This window comes from Martes martes (genome assembly GCF_963455335.1).
Source record: "Martes martes genome assembly, chromosome: 5".
NCBI classification, from domain to species: Eukaryota; Metazoa; Chordata; class Mammalia; order Carnivora; family Mustelidae; genus Martes; species Martes martes.
In genome coordinates this window covers 9,672,419-9,692,888 of record NC_137892.1, presented here as the reverse complement: position 1 = coordinate 9,692,888, position 20,470 = coordinate 9,672,419, and the positions used below count along the sequence as shown (strand labels likewise).

The window sequence follows — 20,470 nt, the reverse complement described above, 5'->3', positions numbered from 1 at the left end:
AATTACTTTTATGATACTGAGGATAGTTTCCTCTATCCATACACTCTTATGAGTTTTAATCAAGAAAGAATGATGTATTTAGTCAAATGTTTTTTCTACATCATTTGAGAGGGTCATATGGTTCTTTTATTTTATTAATATGCTCTATTTCATTGGTCGATTTGTGAATGTTCAACCACCCTTGTGTCCCAGGAATGAATCCCAATTGGTTGTGATGAATAATCCTTTTAATATACTTTGGGATACTATTGGCTCATATAGTAGTGAAAATTATGACATCCATTTTCATCAGGGATATTGGTTTATAATTCTCCCCTTTAATTGGGGTCAATGTCTGGTTTTGGTTTCAAGGTAATTCTGGCCTCATAGGACAAATAGGGAAGGTTTCCTTCTATTTCTATTTTTGTGGAATCAGCTTCAGTGAAATAGATATTATTTCTTTTTTAAATGTTTGATCTAATTCTCCTGAAAAGCCACCTGGCCCTAGACTCTTGTTTGTTGGAAAGTTTTTGAGAACATTTCTCTCTTAATACCTCCCTTGATATATCCCAGAGATTTTGAACCAATGTGTTTTCATTCTTATTAGTTTCCATGAATATTTAACTTGTTCTTTAATTTCCTGGTTGACCCATTCATTCTTTAACAGGATGCTCTTTAACCTCTAAGTGTTTGAGTTCCTTCCAAATTTCCCCTTGTTGTTAAGTTCCAGTTTCAAAACATTGTGGCCTGTAAATATGCAGGGAATAATTCCAATCTTTTGGTATTAGTTGAGACTTGATACATGACCCAGTATGTAATTTATTCTGGAGAATGTTCCATGTGCTTTTGAAAATAATGAGTTTTCTTTTTGCTTTACAATGTAATCTTCTGAATATATCCGTGAAGCCAATCTGGTCCAATGAGTCACTCAAAGCCTTTGTTTCTTTGTTGATCTTCTGCTTAGATGAACTGTCCATTGCTGTGAGTGGAGGGTTTAAGTTCCCTACTATTAATGCATTGTTATTAATATGTTTCTTTACTTTGTATATTAAGTAGTTTATATAATTGTCTGCTCCCAGGTTGGAGAATTAAATATTTATAATTGTTAGATCTGCTTGTTCTATGATATAGTGCCCCTATGCATCTCTTACTACAGGTTTGGTTTAAAATCTAATTTGCCTGATATGAGGATTGCTATCTGTTTTGGGCCATTAGTGTGGTAAATGGTTCTCCATCTCACTTTCAGTGTGGAGGTGTCTTTTGGACTAAAGTGAGTCACTTGTAGACAGCATTTGGATGAGTCTTGTTTTTTTATGCAATCTGATAACCTGTGTCTTTTGATTGGAACATTTAGCTCATTTACATTCAGAGTAACTATGGAAAGATATGAATTTAGTGCCATTGTACTGCCTGTAAAGTCAGTGTTTCTGTAGATTGTCAGTTTTTCTTTCTGGCCTATGTTATTCTTGGGGTCTCTCTTCCCTTACAATATAGTCCTTAATATTTCTTGCACAGCTGCCTGTTCTGGAAGTTCTTTATCTCTCCTTCCATTCTGAATGATGGCCTTGCTGGATAGAGTATTCATGGCTGCATGTTTCTCTCATTTAGTATCCTGAATATATCTTCCAGCCATTTATGGCTTGTCAGGTTTCTGTGCACCGGTTGGTGTTATTCTGATATCCCTCCCTTTTTATGTAGGGAACCTAACTTTTCTGAGGATATATTATTTTTCTTTAAGATTTGCAAACTTCATCCTTATATGTCTTGTTGTTAATATATTTTTATTGATTTTGGGAGGTGTTCTCTCTGCCTTTGGACATGAATGCTTTTTTCATTTCTCAGATTAGGGAAGTTCTGAGCTATGATGTCCTTAAATATACCTTCAAGACCTCTCTCGCCACTCCCTCAGGCACCCCAATAATTCTGACATTGGTTAGTTTCAATGCATCATTAAATTTTCAAAGCCTTTCTTCATGAGGTATTAGTTGTCTTTTTCCCTTTTCCTCAACTTGATTACTTTCCATTATCCTGTCCTCTAGATCACTTGTTCTCTTTTAGCCTCATTGCCCCTAGCTGTTAGAGCAACCAGTTTAGACTGCATCTTATTCATAACATTTTTCAGTTCAGCCTGATTAGATTTCATTTCTCCCCTTAGAGATTCTATACTGTCACTTACATTTTTAAAAGCCTAGATATTAACTTTATAGTTGCTATCCTGAATTTCATCTCTGACAACTTACTTATATTGATACTGATTAGCTCAGTGGCAGAGAAAGTTGCCTCTTGTTCTTTCTTTTGTTGTGAATTCCTTCTAGTCATTTTTCCCAGTGAAGGATGGGTGAGTGATGAGCAGAGTCCAAAATATCAACCATGACCCAAGCAAAATACATCCTAGACAAATCTGAAGTCACAATAGAAAAAGGAAACAAAACCAAAAAAAAAAGAAAAAAAAGGGGGGGGGTACTATAATCTCACAAGGTGGACAAAGCAAGGTGATCCACTTGTTCCTGAATGAATTTTTGTCTGTGTGATAGACGATACTATATCTCCAAACTGAAAAGCAAAAAAAAAAAAAAAAAAAAAAAAAAAAAAAAAAAAAAACTTATATATAATTTAATGGTGTGAAAAAGTTCAGGAATCAAGCTTATATCTATGAAATGTTGATGTAAAAAAAAGTAACTGAAAGACATAAATAATAAAATAAGAATCTATTTGAAATGGGAAGAAAGTTTAAAAAAAAGAAAGAAATTAAAAATTTTAGCCTGAAAGATAAATGAATCTCGAGGAAACATCTCAATCTCAATATATTATTTTCCCTGGAGTTTTACAGTCTTGTGGAATCCATACAGTTTTGGTCCACCTGTTCATCCAGTCTGTTTTTTGGGTGAGGGGCCTCCTGTGTTGCTTCTCACATGTCTTTGTTGGGGTACAGTTGTCCCTCAACTTGTCACAGGGATGGCCTCGATGTAAGCTAGTCCTCTCTATGGCTTTTGTTCACTGGAAGCTTTCTGGACCTCAGAGGATAAGAATAAAAATGGTCATGTCTGAATCTCTGGCCCAGAATGGACCCCCTCTTCAATAAATTCTCCAGGACAAACCACTTTTGTTTTTGCCAAACTCCACAGACTCCTGTGGTGTACGTCCACTGCAATTCTTCCCAGGGAAGTACATAGGGAGTACCAGGGACCTGCCAGCACTACTTCTCTATGTGTATTTGGGACTTGAGCAGTTGTGGGCTCACATGCACACCCTGCACCACTGCTTGAAGGTGGGTTTTGAAGTAACGGCTTGGACAATTTCAGGGTATTACTGAGTTATTCTCAGTCTCTCCATATCCAAGAGATAGAATGTGTTATTAATCTTTTGTTTGGTCTTCTCCTGTTAATCTATTTTCTACTACAGGGGGTGACTCAGCCAAGGACCTAGAAATGTAGAACCATTATTGTGCCCCATATGAAGCATTTACTGAAAATATCAAGTACCATGTCACCATTTACTTTGAATCAAACTAAGACCAGAGACATGATGTGGCTTCCTTTAGGCCATAGTATATCAAGGACTATGACAGATCATGGTCTCCTGATTTTCTCCATTATTCACTGCCTGTAAGAGATAAGGGATCAGTTTGGAGCATTCCTGCCAAATTTCAGAAACCCTCAGATTATTTCCAGTGATTGCACTGACAAAAATAACATATTTCCTCTATTTTCCTGGTTTGCATGACAACAATCTCTTCCTAGTCACTCATTCTAACTTTCTCAAGGCTGGCCTCATGAGTGTGTGGCCTGTGTCCTTGCACAAGGTCCCAGACTCACAAAGGTTCTCTGCTTGGCTTAATGCCACGTTTTTGCCATTTTAAAGTTCTTAACAATTTTCTGTCTGAGTCCATATGTGAGCAGAGGAGCTGAGGGCAGCATTGGCATGTGATTTTGGCCCAGCAACGACACCCACACACATGGACTGAGGTAGTATGCTCAGAAAGCAGTCACTCTGGTCTCCTCATAGGAACACACAGATCTTGCTCAGGCTGCCACAGGACCCCAAAGGGAGTAACTCTGTTGGGACTGGGACAATTTCCTGAGTAATGATGACAGCAACAACAGCAGAGGCAGCAACAATGGTGGAAGGAGCCACAGTCAGGAGAGAGAAGAAGCCTGCCTGGCAAGCAATGACTCTAGGGGGAGTGTGGGCTGACAATTTCAAAGCCCATTCCTGCATCATTTACAAAATTATTAAATATCTAGCCTGAGATCTAGTACAGGAAATCCTGTGTAGCTTAAGCAGTAGTTTTTTGTTTTTGTTTTTTTTTTTGTTTTGTTTTTTTAAAGATTTTATGTATTTATTGGTGAGAGTGAGAGAGCAGAAGCAGTGGGATCAGCTGGCAGAGGGAGAAGGAGTCTCCCTGTTGAGCAAAGAGCCTGACATGGGACTTGATCCTAGGACTGGGATCATGGCCTGAGCTGAAGGCAGACACCTTACCAACTGAGCCACACAGGCATCCCTTCAGCAGTAATCTTTATCAGTAAATTATCACAAAAGAAAGGCATACACATTATCGTTTTAATAAAGTATTTTGGGAAGTTATTAGAACTGATAAAATAATCCAAATTGTAGAGTTTTAAAAAGTGCTGTAGCATTTCAAAATCAATGCCCACAGGTTTATAAATAAATATATGATTTAGAAACCTTTAATATATTTAAAATAAATATGTTACTGATCAAAAATATTTTCTATAAGGCTTTAGAAACCAGATAGAAAAGAACATGACAGTTTTCCTTGTCATTAAAGACACAGTAGTAAAATGAATGAATGTGTTTTGGAAATAAGAAGTGACTTCCAGATTCTTTTTCTTAAGATTTTTTATTTATTTATTTGGCAGAATGAGAGATATCACAACTAGGCAGAGATGCAGGCAGAGGGAGAAGGGGCAGTAGGCTCCATGCTGAGCAGAGAGCCTGATGCAGGGCTTGATCCCAGAACCCTGAGATCATGACCTGAGCTGAAGGCAGAGGCTTAGCCCACTGAGCCACCAAGATGCCCCTGGCTTCCAGATTCTATAGAAAGAACACAGATTATCAGAAATTAGAAAAGATTCATTAAAATTAAATTTACATTTTTTCTTATTTTTTCTTATGTTATGTTTGTCACTATACAATACATCATTAGTTTTTGATGTAGTAGCAAGTTGAGATTTATGTATAAATTGATGGGTTGAAATTGACTTATTAGAGAATGTTTTTAGAAAAAGTGTCCTGGAGAAAAATAAAATCTACCTGTACTAAAATTTATATTTGGATATAATGTATCTGACATTCAGCCCAATGTTTTCACCATGCATAAATACCCAAATAACTTTAGCAACATAAACCTAAAGGCTCTTCTTAAAATTAAAATTCAGCAAAAATTAATTGCAGCTTATCATTTGCAAGCAACGACTAACAACATTTTCAAGTCTATAGGCAGAAAAATGAAGTTTTTAAGATAATACATTTCTGTAGAAATAAATTTGGAGAAAAGTGAGCCAAAGAAACCTTATGATCAATGAAGACATCACAGAACAGTGCAGTATTGTTAAGTATATATGAAATTATGGGACAAAAATACTCTTCATCATTTGTATTGCATTCAATAGAAATTAAATGTGGTAAAAATATATAGAGAGTCTTGCTTTTTGAACATGTGGCATCATATGTGTGTGTGTGTGCTCTGCCCTGTAAATTATGCAGGGTGTGGCATGTCTCCTTTCTACCAAACCTGAGAAAGTTAGGACTGTTTCTTCACTTAGCACTGATGAGCAATAATAGCAATCTACCTAGGAAGCTCAGTTAATCTGAGAGGTTTTTGTTTGATTTAACCGTGGTATTAGTTTTGATATGCAATTTATCAATGAATAAAACTAGTGTACAGATGCTGAGTTTCCCCAAACTGTTTCAATAAAAATGAAATGTACTGAGTAAAAAATAAAATATTATGTGACAGACATGATCTAACACAGGATGTCAGTGACTACTGTATATGTATACAGTGTGGGGATTGTCCCTGAGATTTTTTTTAAGATTTTATTTATTTATTTGACAGACAGAGGTCACAAGTAGGCAAAGAGGCAGGCAGAGAGAGAGGAGGAAGCAGGCTCCCTGCTGAGCAGAGAGCCCAATGCGGGGCTCGATCACAGGACCCTGGGACCATGACCCGAGCCGAAGGCAGAGGCTTTAACACACTGAGCCACCCAGGCTCCCCATCCCTGAGATTCTTAATCCCTAATAACTATACTAAATTTTTGACCCATTCAGCTTATAATTGACTGCACAGTTCTTAATCTATGCTGGCAGATCCAAGTCATTTCACCTTTCTTTAGGAATACCTGATATGGAATCACTTTCCTAGGATTCATCTCCTTAAAAGGATGACAAAATTATTATATTTTGTTCAATATGATGCAAGAACTTTAGAATCCCTGGTGGAGTCTCAGTTAATCTTTCTAAAGCTAAGTTACCCTAAATTGAAAGAAAGGTAGTAATTGGCACAGATAAGTTATGAGTCTACCATGAGAAAATCAAGAATTTTTCTGACTTTCATTTATATCTACTTATTAAGGAAACATTTATTTTTATGTTTACCTGCATTGGAAAATAAATTTAAAATACTAGAACTTGTATGTATAATGAAAACTTCATTTAGACAGTTTCCATTTTCATTTCTGCATGACTAAGAATCATTTTCATAGAGAACATATTAGCAAAAAATGAGTGCATTTGAAGCTTATGAAAAAAAATAAAACAAAAACAAGGCAAAAAACAAAGGATCATAATTATGGATACTTGCAGAACAATTTTGTCCATACATGAGTGATTTTCTTTTTTTTCTGATTTTAGTCCTTCCACTCTAAGCATAAAATAATATTTTAGTTACTGTACACTGATGAATGGTCTTATAATCAATATTGGGTATATATGTAAAAATGTGTCTACATTTTTACAAGGCAGACTTTCTGAATCACTCTTCTCAGGGCCCCCATCACTTCCTTGTTTCTCAGGCTGTAGATGATGGGGTTGAGCATTGGGGTCAGAATCGTGTAGAAGACAGCCAGGACCTTGTCGTCTGTTGGAGATCGGAAGGATCTTGGGCGTAGATAAGTGTAAGCAAAGGGTGCATAGTAGAAAGTCACCACAGTGAGGTGGGTGCTGCAGGTAGAATAGGCCTTCTTCCTCCCTTCTGTTGACTGCATGCGGCAGATGGCATGGAGCACACGGCTATAGGAACACGCAATGCCAGTGAAAGGAAACACAAGGAGAAATGTGGTGCTCACAAACACTGTGTACTCATAGACCCGGGTGTCCACACAGGCCAGAGTCAACATGGTCGGAACATCACAAAAGAAATGGTTGATGGCTCTGGATCTACAATAAGGGATTCCAAAGGCATATATAGTGTGGGCACAGGAGTTGACTGAGCCCAATATCCAAGATCCTGTTATCATCAGCACACATACTCTTTTGCTCATTCGAATGGAATAGTGGAGAGGAGAGCAAATAGCCACATAACGATCATAGGCCATAGAGGCCAATAGTAATCCTTCTCCACCAGCTAAAGCCATGAAGAAGAAACTCTGAACTCCACACCCAATGAATGAAATAGACTTGTTTCCAGAGAGATAATCATATGCCATCTTGGGGACAATGGTGGAGATGTAGTTTAGGTCAATGAGAGAGAGCTGACTGAGTAAGAAATACATGGGTGTGTGGAGATGGGTGTCTAGGAAGATGAGGAGAATCATGGACAGGTTGCCAAACATAGCAATTAAAAAAATAAGAATGATGACAATAAAGAGGAATAGGCCAATTCTTGTTTGTGGGAACAACCCCAATAGGATGAAATCAGCTCGTGTTTGAGTATAATTTTCCATGGAGCATTGATAGAATTTTCCTAAAAAGAGAAAGGAAAATAAGTTAAGGATGGAACAAGAGGATCTTTTGAATTTATAATTTTAGTCAGACTGTGTTGTTGAAAATCTTACAACTCATATGAAAAGGTGAACTTTCCTATTTTTAGAAAAACAAAACAAAAACAAAAACAATTTATTTTTTGAACCAGAAATTAAAATAAGGATGCAAAAATTAGTAGCCTATATCTTTTCTAAGAATTCTTTGGAGTTATTTTTAAACTTTCTCTCTCTTTCCCTCTCTCTCTCTCTCACTATATGTGTGTTTGTGTGTGTGTGTGTGTGTGTGTGAGTGTATCAATATATATTAAGAATTCATTGGGATAAGTATGCCTTACTACTGTACATGATTACAGTATTGCCAAATCAGAGGTTTACTCAAAATATTTGAATAGAAAATAAATTTAAATACATAGCTTATATATTTATTTTAAGAATAATTTAGGATATAAAACATGGTGTAATAATTTAAGAATAATTTAAGAATATTTATGGCACATAAAGGATCATTTTCTTTCATATCTATGACTTAATTCTAAAGCTCCAGCAACCTATCAGCTTCTGTTAAGAAGCAATATTTCCTTCTTGAATCCTCTTTTCACAGTAGCATCTAGTCAAACATCCTTGAAATCAGGTAAAATTATTTCTTTCATCTGTTCTGAAATAATGAATGAATTTTTTTTTTTATGTTCAGGTAGCCACTCTATAGTACCTCATTAGTTTTTGATGTATTGTTCAATGATTCATTAATTGCATATAACACCCATGAATGAACACTTATTGTCAAGGACTATTTATACAAAATAATTCTTTTCTGACTTCTCAACCAGTTTCTGAATGATACAGTTCAAGGATAATCTTCCACTAATTATCTAAACACCATACTCATGGTAGGTTTCACAAATCTGACAGAGTTCTTCAAAATAGCATTTGTTTTATCTCTCTCTCTTTTTCTAATAATTAAATGATACACACTACTTTATGGTACTTTGTCTTACTCATTTTTTCATTTTTTCTTTTTATTTTTTTTTGTTTAAATTCTAGTTATTTAATATAAAGTGTAATTTTAGTCTCAGGTGTTTAGTTTAGTGATTCAACTCATCCACAGAACACCCTGTGCTCCTCATAATATGTGTACTTTTAATCCCCATCCCCTATTTCTTCCATTGCCCCATCCACCTCCAGTCTGGTAACTATCCTGTTTTTCCTTATAATTAAGATGTTCTTGGTTTTCCTCCCTCTGTGTCTTTTTTTGGTCCTATAATAATTTGTTTTGGCTCTTAAATTCCACATATAAGTGAAATATTTTATTTAAAATTATAATTTAGATCAGTGTGTGAATTTAATCACATATGTTCCTCATTTCTCCATCTTAAAAAACAAATATCATGATGGTAAGGAGTATATAAAAGTCAAAATAAAACAGGTGTCAAACGTCCCAATGAGAGAGAAAATATTTCAGGACCATTTGAAAAACTGATTTTAGATAAAGGAATGATCAGTCACTTAAGTGGAAAAAAAAAAAAAGGAAATAACATCCTGAGGCTCTCTTGTAGGTGGGAGGAGAAATTCTCCATTGACATCATAAGTGAACAAGTTCCACACAGTCTGTAGTATCTTGGTCTTTAATACTATCCTAGATTCAAATGATACCATGCTTTTTAGGGGGTCTCCAACACAAAACAAGAATATGCATACATATGTGCACACACATATTCACACTCTCAATAATACACAAAAAATATGAGTAAAAATGGGAAAATGCAGAAAGAATTCTCTAGTAGGTTTCATATGCTCAGAAAAGCTTCTGCACAGCAAAGGAAAAAGTCTACGAAACAAAGAGGCAACCCACAGAATGCAAGAAGAAATGTGTAAATGACACTACAAACTAAGGGCTGATATCCAATATATATGAAGAACTCTTCAAACTCAACACTCAAAAAACAGATAATCACATGAAAAAATGGGCTGAAGACATGAACAGACATTTCTGCAATGAAGACATACAATGGCTAACAGACACATGAAAAAATGTTCATCGTCATTAGACATCAGGGTGATTCAAATCAAAACCACATTGAGATATCACCTTACACCACTTGGAATGGTCAAAATTAACAAGACAGTAAATAGCATTTATTGGAGAGGAAGTGGAGAAAGGGGAAAACTCTTACACTGTTGGTGAGAATGCAAGTTGGTGCAATCACCTTGGAAAACAGTGTTGAGATTCCTTAGGAAGTTAAAAACAGACCTAACCTATGGCCCTGTAATTGCACTACTTTGGGGTAAAAACCCCAAATATACAGACATAGTGGTAAGAAAGGCCATCTGTACACCAATGTTCATAGGAGCAATGGCAACAATTACCAAATTGGAAAGAGCCAAGATGCCCATCAACAGATGAATGGATAAAGAAGATATGGTCCATAAATGCAATGGAATATTATGCCTCCATCAGAAGGATGAATACTCAGCTTTTGTATCATCATGGACAGGACTGGAGGAGATTGTGCTGAGTGAAGTAAGTCAAGCAGAGAAAGTCAATTATCATATGGTTTCACTTACTTGTGGAGCATAAGGAATAACATGGAAGACATTAGGAGAAGGAAAGGAAAAGTGAATTGGGGGAAATCAGAGTGGGAGACAAACCATGAGAGACTGTTGACCCTGAGAAACAAACTGAGGGTTTTGGAATAGAGGGGGATAGGGTTTAGGTGAGACTGGTGGTGGATATTAAGGAGGGGACGTATTGCATGGAGACTGGGTGTGGTGCATAAAAAAATGAATCTTGGAAAAGTGAAAAAAAAAATAAAATTTAAAAGAAAGAAAGAAATATGGGGGCAAAAGTATGAAATGTTATTAATTCACAATATAAATACCATTAGATAAATAAAAGTATAAGTCAGATAAAATGAAGGGCTTTTGCCAAATATATGTGTGTGTGTATGTGCATATATATATATATAAACATATTTAAATATATATATATTTAAATATATATATTTATATATATATTTATATATATAAAAATATATATAAATATATATATTTAAATATGTTTATATGATAAAAATTAAGTAAAAATTTAAAAACATATTGAAGAAAGAAATGTACCAGAGGTTTAAAAGAAGCAACAGAACGTGAAAGATTGTCATTTTGAGAAGATAGAACTCAAGAATTAATATTTATGTATGCTCATTGTCATTTTAAAAATACATAAACCAGGGTGCCTAGGTGGCTCAGTGGGTTACACCTCTGCCTTAGTCTCAGGTCATGATCTCAGGGTCCTGGGATCAAGCCCCACATTGGGCTCTCTGCTCAGCAAGGAGTCTGCTTCCTCCTATCTCTCTACCTGCCTCTCTGCCTATTTGTGCTCTCAGTCTGTTGAATAAATAAAGAAAAATCTTTAAAAAAATACATAAACCAAAATAATTATGTAATTATTATTATCAAAAGAAAATGTTTTTCAAAAGTATATATATGGCCCACCATAATTAAAATCATAAACAGAATAAATAAAAAAACATGAAAAATATTTTATTGCAAGATATGTTCTCTTTTTTTAAAGATTTTATTTACTTATTTGAGTTAGCAGGAAAGAGAGCATGAGAGAGAGAAAGCATGAGAGGGGGAGGGTCAGAGGGAGGAACAGACTCCCCACTGAGCAGGGAGTACAATGGGGGACTCAATCCTGGGGCTCAGGATCATGACCTGAGCCAAAGGCATTCGTTCAACTGACTGAGTCCCACAGGCACCCCACAAGATATTTTCTTGACAATTATGAATGTCTTCTTGAAACTATTTTCTAAAAATGCTCAAAATTGCCTATAAACACATGTTCCTAAATATATCTTGACAGAGATATTAGTAACAATGATGAGAAACAAATAACAAGGAGATAGTATTCTATAAATAGAAATGGTAACTAAAATATCAGGATTTTTTTCCCCAAAATATTTATTTATTTACTAAAGAGAGCACACAAGCATTTAGGGAGAGGGAAAGAGAACATCAAGCAACTCTACACTGATCACAGAGACCCACATGAAGGTTGATCTCACAACTGGGAAATGAGGAACTGAGCTGAAACCAAGTCAATACTCAACTTACTGAGCCACTAAAGTGTCCCTAAATTATCAGGTTTTACAACAACTTATATTTTTGGTGTCTTAGCAATCAATATACACTAGAAGGTAGGAAAATACCATTAACCTTGCCATTAATGGGAGGTAAAGAAATGGGCAGAAGACATGAACAGACAATTCTCGAAAGAAAACATATGAGTGGCTAACAGACACATGAAGAAAAGGTTAAACAGCACTAGCCATCAGGGAAATACAAATCAAAACCACAATGAGATACAACCTTATGCCAGTTACAGTGGCTAAAATTAACAAGACAGGAAACAAGTGTTGGCAAGGATGCTGAGAAGGAGGAAGCCTCTTAACACTGTTATGGGAATGCAAGGTGGTATAGATTCTCTGGAAAACAATATGGAGTTTCTTCAGGGTGGTAAAAACAGAGTGAATTTATGACCCAGCAGTTGCCCTACTGTGTATTTACTCCAAAGATACAGATGTAATGAAAAGAAGGGGCACATGCACCCCAATGTTCATAGCAGCAATGTCCTCAATAGCCAAACTGTGGAAGGAGCCGAGATACCTTTCAACAAGTGAAGGGATAAAAAAGCTGCTGTCCATATATTCAATGGAATATCATTCAGCCATCAGAAATGATGAATACCTCCCATTTACATTGATAATGGATAGAACTAGAGGGCATTATACAGAGTGACATAAGTCAATCAGAGAAACACAATTATCATATGGTTCCACTCATACGTGGAACAAAAAGAATGGGCCAGAGGACAATAAGGGTGTGGAGGTGGAAACTATATGGGAAAAAAATCAGAGAGGAAAACAAATCATATCAGATTCTTCACTCTGGGAAACAAACTGAGGGTTGCAAAAAGGGAGGTGTGTAGAGGGGTGGCCATTAAGGTGATGGCATTAAGGAGGGCATGTGATGTGATGAGCACTCTGTTATACTGAACTGATGAACTATTGAACATTGTATCAAAAACCAATGATGTACTATACCTTGGATAATTGAATTTAAATAAAAATATGGGATTTAAATATTCTGAAAGGATGAGAAAAGAAAAAAAAAATGTGTCAGAGAGAATTATATGTGCTGGAGGAATTTCTCCATCCTCCTTGGCTGGAACAATGAGTCAAAAGATGTTATTTAGAATTTACTAAAGATAAACATATGAGTGGAAAATATGTGTAAATAGAAACAAAAAGTGGTAAAATAATATGAAATGTTTTCCTTGAAAATCAGAAGGATTGGGTAGTGGGACTCTTGTTTTACTTTATGGGTTGTTGATATCATGTTCTTACATTACTTGTATAAAATTAAACTGATATAAAACATGCTGAAAGTATAACCAGAACAATTAGGCAAACAAACAAACAAAGAGAACACACACACACACACACACACACAAAACCAAATTGGAAATAAGGAAGTAAAGTTATCTTGGTTCACAAACATGATCATATGTGTAGAAAATTCTTAAATGTCTACAAAAATATATTAGAAAAAGTAAACAAATTTAGTAGAGTTTCAAGATACAAAACCATTTGTTGGGGTGCCTGGGTGGCTCAGTTGGTTAAAGCCTCTGCCTTCAGCTCAGGTCATGATCTCAAGGTCCTGGGATCAAGCCCAGCATTGGGCTCTCTGCTCAGCAGGGAGCCTGCTTCCCTTCCTCTCTCTCTGCCTGCCTCTCTGCCTACTTGTGATCTCTGTCTGTCAAATAAATAAATAAAACCTTTAAAAAAAGAAGACTCTGCCTTCAGCTAGGTCATGATCTCAGGGTCCTTGGATTGAGCCCTCATGAGGCTCTCTTCTGAGCAGGGATCCTGCTTCCCCCTCTCTCTCTGCCTGCCTCTCTCTCTGCTTGTGATCTCTCTCTATATCAAATAAATAAATAAATAATCTTTAAAATATACAATTTGTTTACACAAAATCTCTTCTATACATAAAATAATGTATAATGATAATATTTTTTAATTGTATGTTGCTGGAGGGGAGGTGGGTGGGGGGAATGGGATAACTTGGTGATGGGTATTAAAGAGAGCATGTGATGTTATGAGTACTGGGCGTTATATGTAACTGATGAAATCATTAAACTCTACATCAGAAACTGATGATATCCTGTAAGCTGACTAACAGAATTTAAATTTAAAAATATAAGTTGCATTTACAATACAATCCAAAACAATAAAATATTTAGTATATTGTATAGATGGAAATTTCTGTGATTTGTCCTGCATAACCAACCACCCGGATCTACACGTACACAGGCAGTCTAAAGAATCTTGTGTGCGAGACTCACATTGCATAAGTGACTTTGGGAGACTGACTAGTTCATATTAGCAGGCCTCCAGGTCAGAAGTGGCCCTTCTGGTCTGGATGACAAGAGCTATAAATCTTGCCTTGCATACCCTCTGGCTCCAGGCTCTTCTGGCCCCCTGGAATGGAATCCATGAGGGGAGGAAAACATGCAGAGCCCAGGTTCCTTGAAGATGTAAAGACATGATGACAAAGGAATGCAGCTCTCTCCAAACTGCACATAGGCAAGCAAATGTTTACTCTCAGACTCCCTCATTTTCCTTATAAATACAGCTGTTATGGTGATGGTCAACTGGAAATCTTACCTGAGGGGAGTACACTCTGCCTAGGACTCTCAATCCAGACTCCAGCCTGGCTGTCTCCACCAGGCTTCCCCAGCTGATGAGGTTGGATGTTGTAAGCACCAGATCTGATGTAACTGTGTCTTATTCTCCTTTACTGCTTACTATTGCCTTCATATATGTGCAGATTTCCCTTTTGTACTTTCTGTTTCTATTAGATTTTTATAAAATCAATATAGTGTTTTTCCTCTTCAAAACAGAGTAGGGGTGCCATGAATCTTTTATTTAGCACACTTAGGAATAAACTTAAGAAGGGGGAGAAATTTGTGCACTGAAAATCACAAAACATTGCTGAAAGAAGTTGAAGAAAAGACAAATAAATGAAGATAAACAGCCTGTATTCATTCACTGCTGAACTTAATATTGTCAAGATATTAATGCTACCATAAACAAACTGTATATTCAATGAAATGCCTATAATAATCTCAAATGAGGATTTTTCAGAAATAAAAAATAGATCCTAGAATTAATTTAAAATCTCAACTTACCCTGAATATCCAAAACAATAATGAAATAATTAGAGAACTCACTCTTTCTGATAAAAATCTTACTAAGTTAACTATGATAATAAAAAAGTGTAGTATTGCCATAAACATGGATACAAACTAATAAAATAGGTATATCAGAATAAACACTTCACATATATGGTCAAGTGATTTTCTCAAGAGTTACCAAACCATTCAGTGTGGTTGTCTTTTCAAAAAATTTTACAGAGAAACCTGGATATCCACATGAAAATAATGAAATCAAACCAGAACCTTACACTATACACAACAATTAATTTAAATTGATCAAATTGCCATTACAGAGATAAAACTATAAACGTCTAGAGCAAAGCATATAATGGAAAAGTTTCACAAAACTTTTCCAAAAACTTTTTCCAAAAATTCAAAAGTTTCAAATTGGATTTAACTGTGCTTTCTTGGATAAGACACCATGTTTGGAAGTCCAAGATTATTGTACAAAACCTACAACAGGAAATTGAATATGTGCAGGGCATTTAATGTTTAAATAATGTGTTGCCTTTGACAAAATGCAAAGGAAAGGGTGGGAAGGCATTTTTTAATAGATGCCATTCAGATTTAATGTATCACATATTAGACCATTTTCAATAGGATAAAATTTAAATTGATAATTTAATTATTGACAAATAAAAGATATAATATTTGAAATTACCAATAAAATTATGATCACTCTTACCCACATGTATTTTATATAAATATAAATATACATGATGAGTTTCACATTGATGTAGTTAGTATTATTTACCTCTAAAAGAGAAAAAAAATCAGCACAGAATATAAATAGTGAATGGTACATCAAATCTGTTATTTGATGCCATGCATTACTCATGTTGCTCTGTTCTGATATGCTGATATCATGATATCTGATATCATGATATGTTATTTAAAAAAAACCTGAATATGACAGGGAAATATATTCAACTGTTGAATATCAGCCTTGAATATATCAAGGCCCAAGTTAAAGAAGATTTTTTTTTCCTTAGGTAATAATAAATCCAAATAATTTATTTTTTTTCTTTTTATGTTGGTTTTATCAAGTGGGAGAACAACAAATAACCAATACTGAGCCTATTTGCAAGTTATTTTCAATCTCTTTGATTTTTAAATTTTCCCTAAAAACTTGCTATCTTGGCATTTAAATTTCAGAATATATAGGGTGAAAGAAGTATCAAAAACATCCTGATGATGGTTTCATAATAAACAGAAAAAATAAGCCAAGATTAAACAATATTTTAATCTTGATCAAGTCCTACATGAAAGAGAAGATAAAATATGAAAGTAAATGTAGGAAGATAAGTTGATAACTGGGATATGTCAGAATATACTCCAGAATTAAATTGCATTTGATCCTGACATCAATCTCTTGAACTGACATTTCATCAATGATAAAATTGAGGTGCAGGGATTCTGAGTGACTTTAACTTAAAATTATATACTTGGATAATCTTATTTGTAATCTATCATCCTTCAATCTATCTATTACCTAGCTAGCTATCATCTATCTATCTAAAGGCATCCCCTATCTTATCCCTCAAATATTAAATATTTTGAGGTATGGAATTTGAAATAAATGTGGATCAATATTTTCCACCCCCACCCCCACACACAAAAACAAAACTGAAAAGGAAGATAAATAATAAATTAATGTTATTAAGATAGATATTTTATTTTTTTTAAAGATTTTATTTATTTATTTGACAGACAGAGATCACAAGTAGGCAGAGAGGCAGGCAGAGAGAGAGGGGGAAGCAGGCTCCCTGCTGAGCAGAGAGCCCGATGTGGGGCTCGATCCCAGGACCCTGGGATCATGACCTGAGCTGAAGGCAGTGGCTTTAACCCACTGAGCCACCCAGGCGCCCCAAGATAGATATTTTAGATAGGTAGTAGAAGGTAAAATATATGCAAAAACATCTTTAAAATACAAAGAGTATTGTTTTGGGCTTTCCAGTTTATTTATTTGGACATATTCTTCTATTTTGTCAGACATCCTGTCTCTGTTGTATTTTTACCTGACCCTATGACACTCGCATAGATTGTCTAATAAAAATGATCTCTCAAAATCTTTAAATAAAATTGAATTTGTGTTCTGTTTCCAATGCAAAGTGTCCATACCTAGGAGATTTTGCTTGCAAAGTCACACCTATATTATTATCTCCTGTGTTATTTATATCATGGATGTTCATATTCTACATAATGAGTAAAATCTTCCAAACGCTGTCAAAGTTCAAAATGAATTACATATTTCCATCTCTTTTTTAAAAATTTTATAAGATTTTATTTATTAACAGAAAAATAGAGAAAGATCACAAGTAGGCAGAGAGGCAGGCAGAGAGAGAGGAAGGGAAGCAGTCTCCCCGCTGAGCAGAAAGCCCCATGTGGGGCTTGATCCCAGGACCCTGAGATCATGACCTGAGCTGAAGGCAGAGGCTTAACCCACTGAGCCAGTCAGGCACCCCTGTATTTCCAACTCTTTAAGTCAATATACATCAGTGTTTTTCAGACCTTTATTCCTATGATTATATTTAGAGTTGAAAATTAAATACTGAGAAAGCCTGATTCATAAAGTTATTCATAAATTTGCTTATTTATAAATGTATGGAACATATGACTTTTAAAACTAATTCTCATTATTAAAAGATAAAGAAAATCACAGAGTTATGAAATGAGTTATTTAAGTCTGGGCCAGTGACCTAGTGATAGAGTTGGGAAATGTCCTCTTAACATAGATAATATGGAATTTTCCACTGACACACAGATTTTTATGTCCTACACTCTCACGATTACAGATCAAAACTGTCCTTGAAGAAAAATCTTTCTTGATCACACAAAAAGACTGATCATCTACAAAGGTGTGGAAAGGATGTGGATTTACCTAAGAGCCTCTTGAATTTGGCTTTCCTGGAAGAGGTTTAAGAAATCACACATTAGACTTCAAGAGCCTATAAACACAAGTCCCCCTACGAGGTTTCACACAAAAAAATTGAATTACTTTCTCTTTTCTCAAGATCCCTGTAATAATCTAAAATGCTGGATAGTCTACCAGTGACTTTGTTTATTCAACTGGAAGAATGGAAAACCAGTAATCCAGGTTACCAAATTAATTTTCCCAGGAGGACTTTGAATGAATTAGATGCATTAGCCACATAAAGTCAACCTTAGCTCTTAAAAATTGCCTGATCATACCTCAATGTATATGCCTACAATAAGAATGTTTTTCAAAACAAAATTATTAGTTTGCATAGCCAGCAGTTATGTAAAGTTTACATCATTGTAATTTTTTTTAAGATTTTATGTATTTATTCAACAGACAAAGATCACAAGTAGGCAGAGAGGCAGGCAGAGAGAGGAGGAAGCAGGCTCCCTGCAGAGCAGAGAGCCTGATGCGGGGCTCGATCCCAGGACCCTGGGATCATGACCTGAGCCGAAAGCAGAGGCTTTAACCCACTGAGCCACCCAGGCGCCCCCCAAGTTTACATCATTGTAAAAGGACTTTTATATAATCCAAGGAGTGCCCTGTGGGTTCTAAATCGGTGTAAATATCTGCAGATTCCTTTCTTGGATTTCTACATGAGATTTCATTTCCTTTCAAGTGTTTACATAAAAGATTCTACCAAAGAGACAAAGAGTACATAGTTTGCATTACCTTAATGTATTAGGAATTTTAATTATAGTACTTAATATTCAATGTATACTTTCACTAAAAAACCAAAACACTTGTTAGAGTATAAAGAGATCTGGAACACAAAGTGTAATATTTGTGTGGGAGCATATTTGTGTGGTTTTAATCCATAAAAATCCTTAAAATTCCACAATCAGAATAAGTAGATCAGTGCATAATTAGGTAGGCAGATATTTTGAAAGACAGAAATTAATTAGAAGACCTGCCCTTCAGGGGTTCTTGTGTGCCTCAGTCAGTTAACATCTGCCTTTGGCTCAGGTCATGATCTCAAGACCCTGGAATTGAGCCCCACTTTGGGCTTCCTGCTCATCAAGAACCCTGCTTCTCCCTCTCCCTCTCCCTCTGCCTGCTGCTCCCCCTATTGTGTTCAGTCTCTCTCTGCCAAATAAATAAATAAACAAATAAATAAATAAGGGCCTATCCTTTAAATTCTGTTGCAATGAGAAGGGGTTTATTTTGAGTCATTTTACCAGCGCACTGGAGAAAGTTTAGGTTTAAGGTAGATGTGATTCTAGCTCACCTACTTACAAGAAATGTGAGATTAGATTGTAGAATTTAATGATTAGAGCCTGTACATTTTATGTAGAAGAGATATAAAGAAACATAGGATATTACAAGTTATTCATAATGAAAATATAGTGAATATTTGACTATAAAATATCACTGATGAATAGCTGTAAATTTTAGCACCTTTATCATTATCATTGTCATCACAATGATTTAAAATTATCATTATTATTGGTTTTTCACTGGAAATGTATTCACGTGTATGAAAAGTAAAAAATAAATAAATGTAAACCTGAAAACATGAATATTTTAATTTCACATACTTTGAAAAAAAGGAATACCAAAACAAAACATACAGTTATCTGGATTATTTTCAGAATTTGTCCTTCAAAATTTGCATACACACACACACACACACACACACACACACACACACACATACACCATTAGACTTCTTTTTTCTTATACCTTCACTACATACATATTCCCCATGCTCTCTAAAAGTAGAGACCCCACTAAAGGCTTCCATATGTCAAGGAGGGAAAGTCAATTATCATATGGTTTCACTTATTTGTGGAGCATAAGAAATAACATGGAGGACATGGGGAGATGGAGAGGAGAAGGGAGTTGAGGGAAATTGGAGGGGGAGATAAACAATGAGAGACTATGGACTCTGAAAAACAACCTGAGGGTTTTGAAGGGGCAGGGTGTGGTAGGTTAGGTGAGCCTGGTGGGTATTATGGAGGGCATGTATTGCATGGAGCACTGGGTGTGGTGCATAAACAATGAATTCTGTTACACTGAAAATAAATTAAATAAATAAAAAAAATTTAAAAAAGATTCCTTAAGCTGAAAGTGCATGATGTGAAGAAACAATTACCATTAATTTTTATGAGAAATTGTTTGTCATTACCCAACTCAAAATATAACTACTCAGGGCGCCTGGGTGGCTCAGTGGGTTAAGCCTCTGCCTTTGGCTCAGGTCATGATCTCAGGGTCCTGCAATCGAGCCCCGCATTGGGCTCTCTGCTCAGCAGGGAGCCTGCTTCCCCTCCTCTCTCTCTGCCTGCCTCTCTGCCTACT

The 20,470-nt window shown here is 35.6% G+C and overlaps 1 protein-coding gene across 1 annotated transcript; it reads right to left on the bottom strand.

The window, feature by feature from the left end:
• Positions 1–6,944: 6,944 nt before the first annotated feature.
• LOC308343873 (olfactory receptor 2L5-like) lies at positions 6,945–7,883 on the bottom strand (the record flags this gene model as incomplete). The annotated part of the gene is made up of 1 exon (XM_080805082.1): positions 6,945–7,883. One exon carries the CDS (start codon positions 7,881–7,883, stop codon positions 6,945–6,947), a length of 939 nt encoding a protein of 312 aa, XP_080661208.1.
• Positions 7,884–20,470: the final 12,587 nt, after the last annotated feature.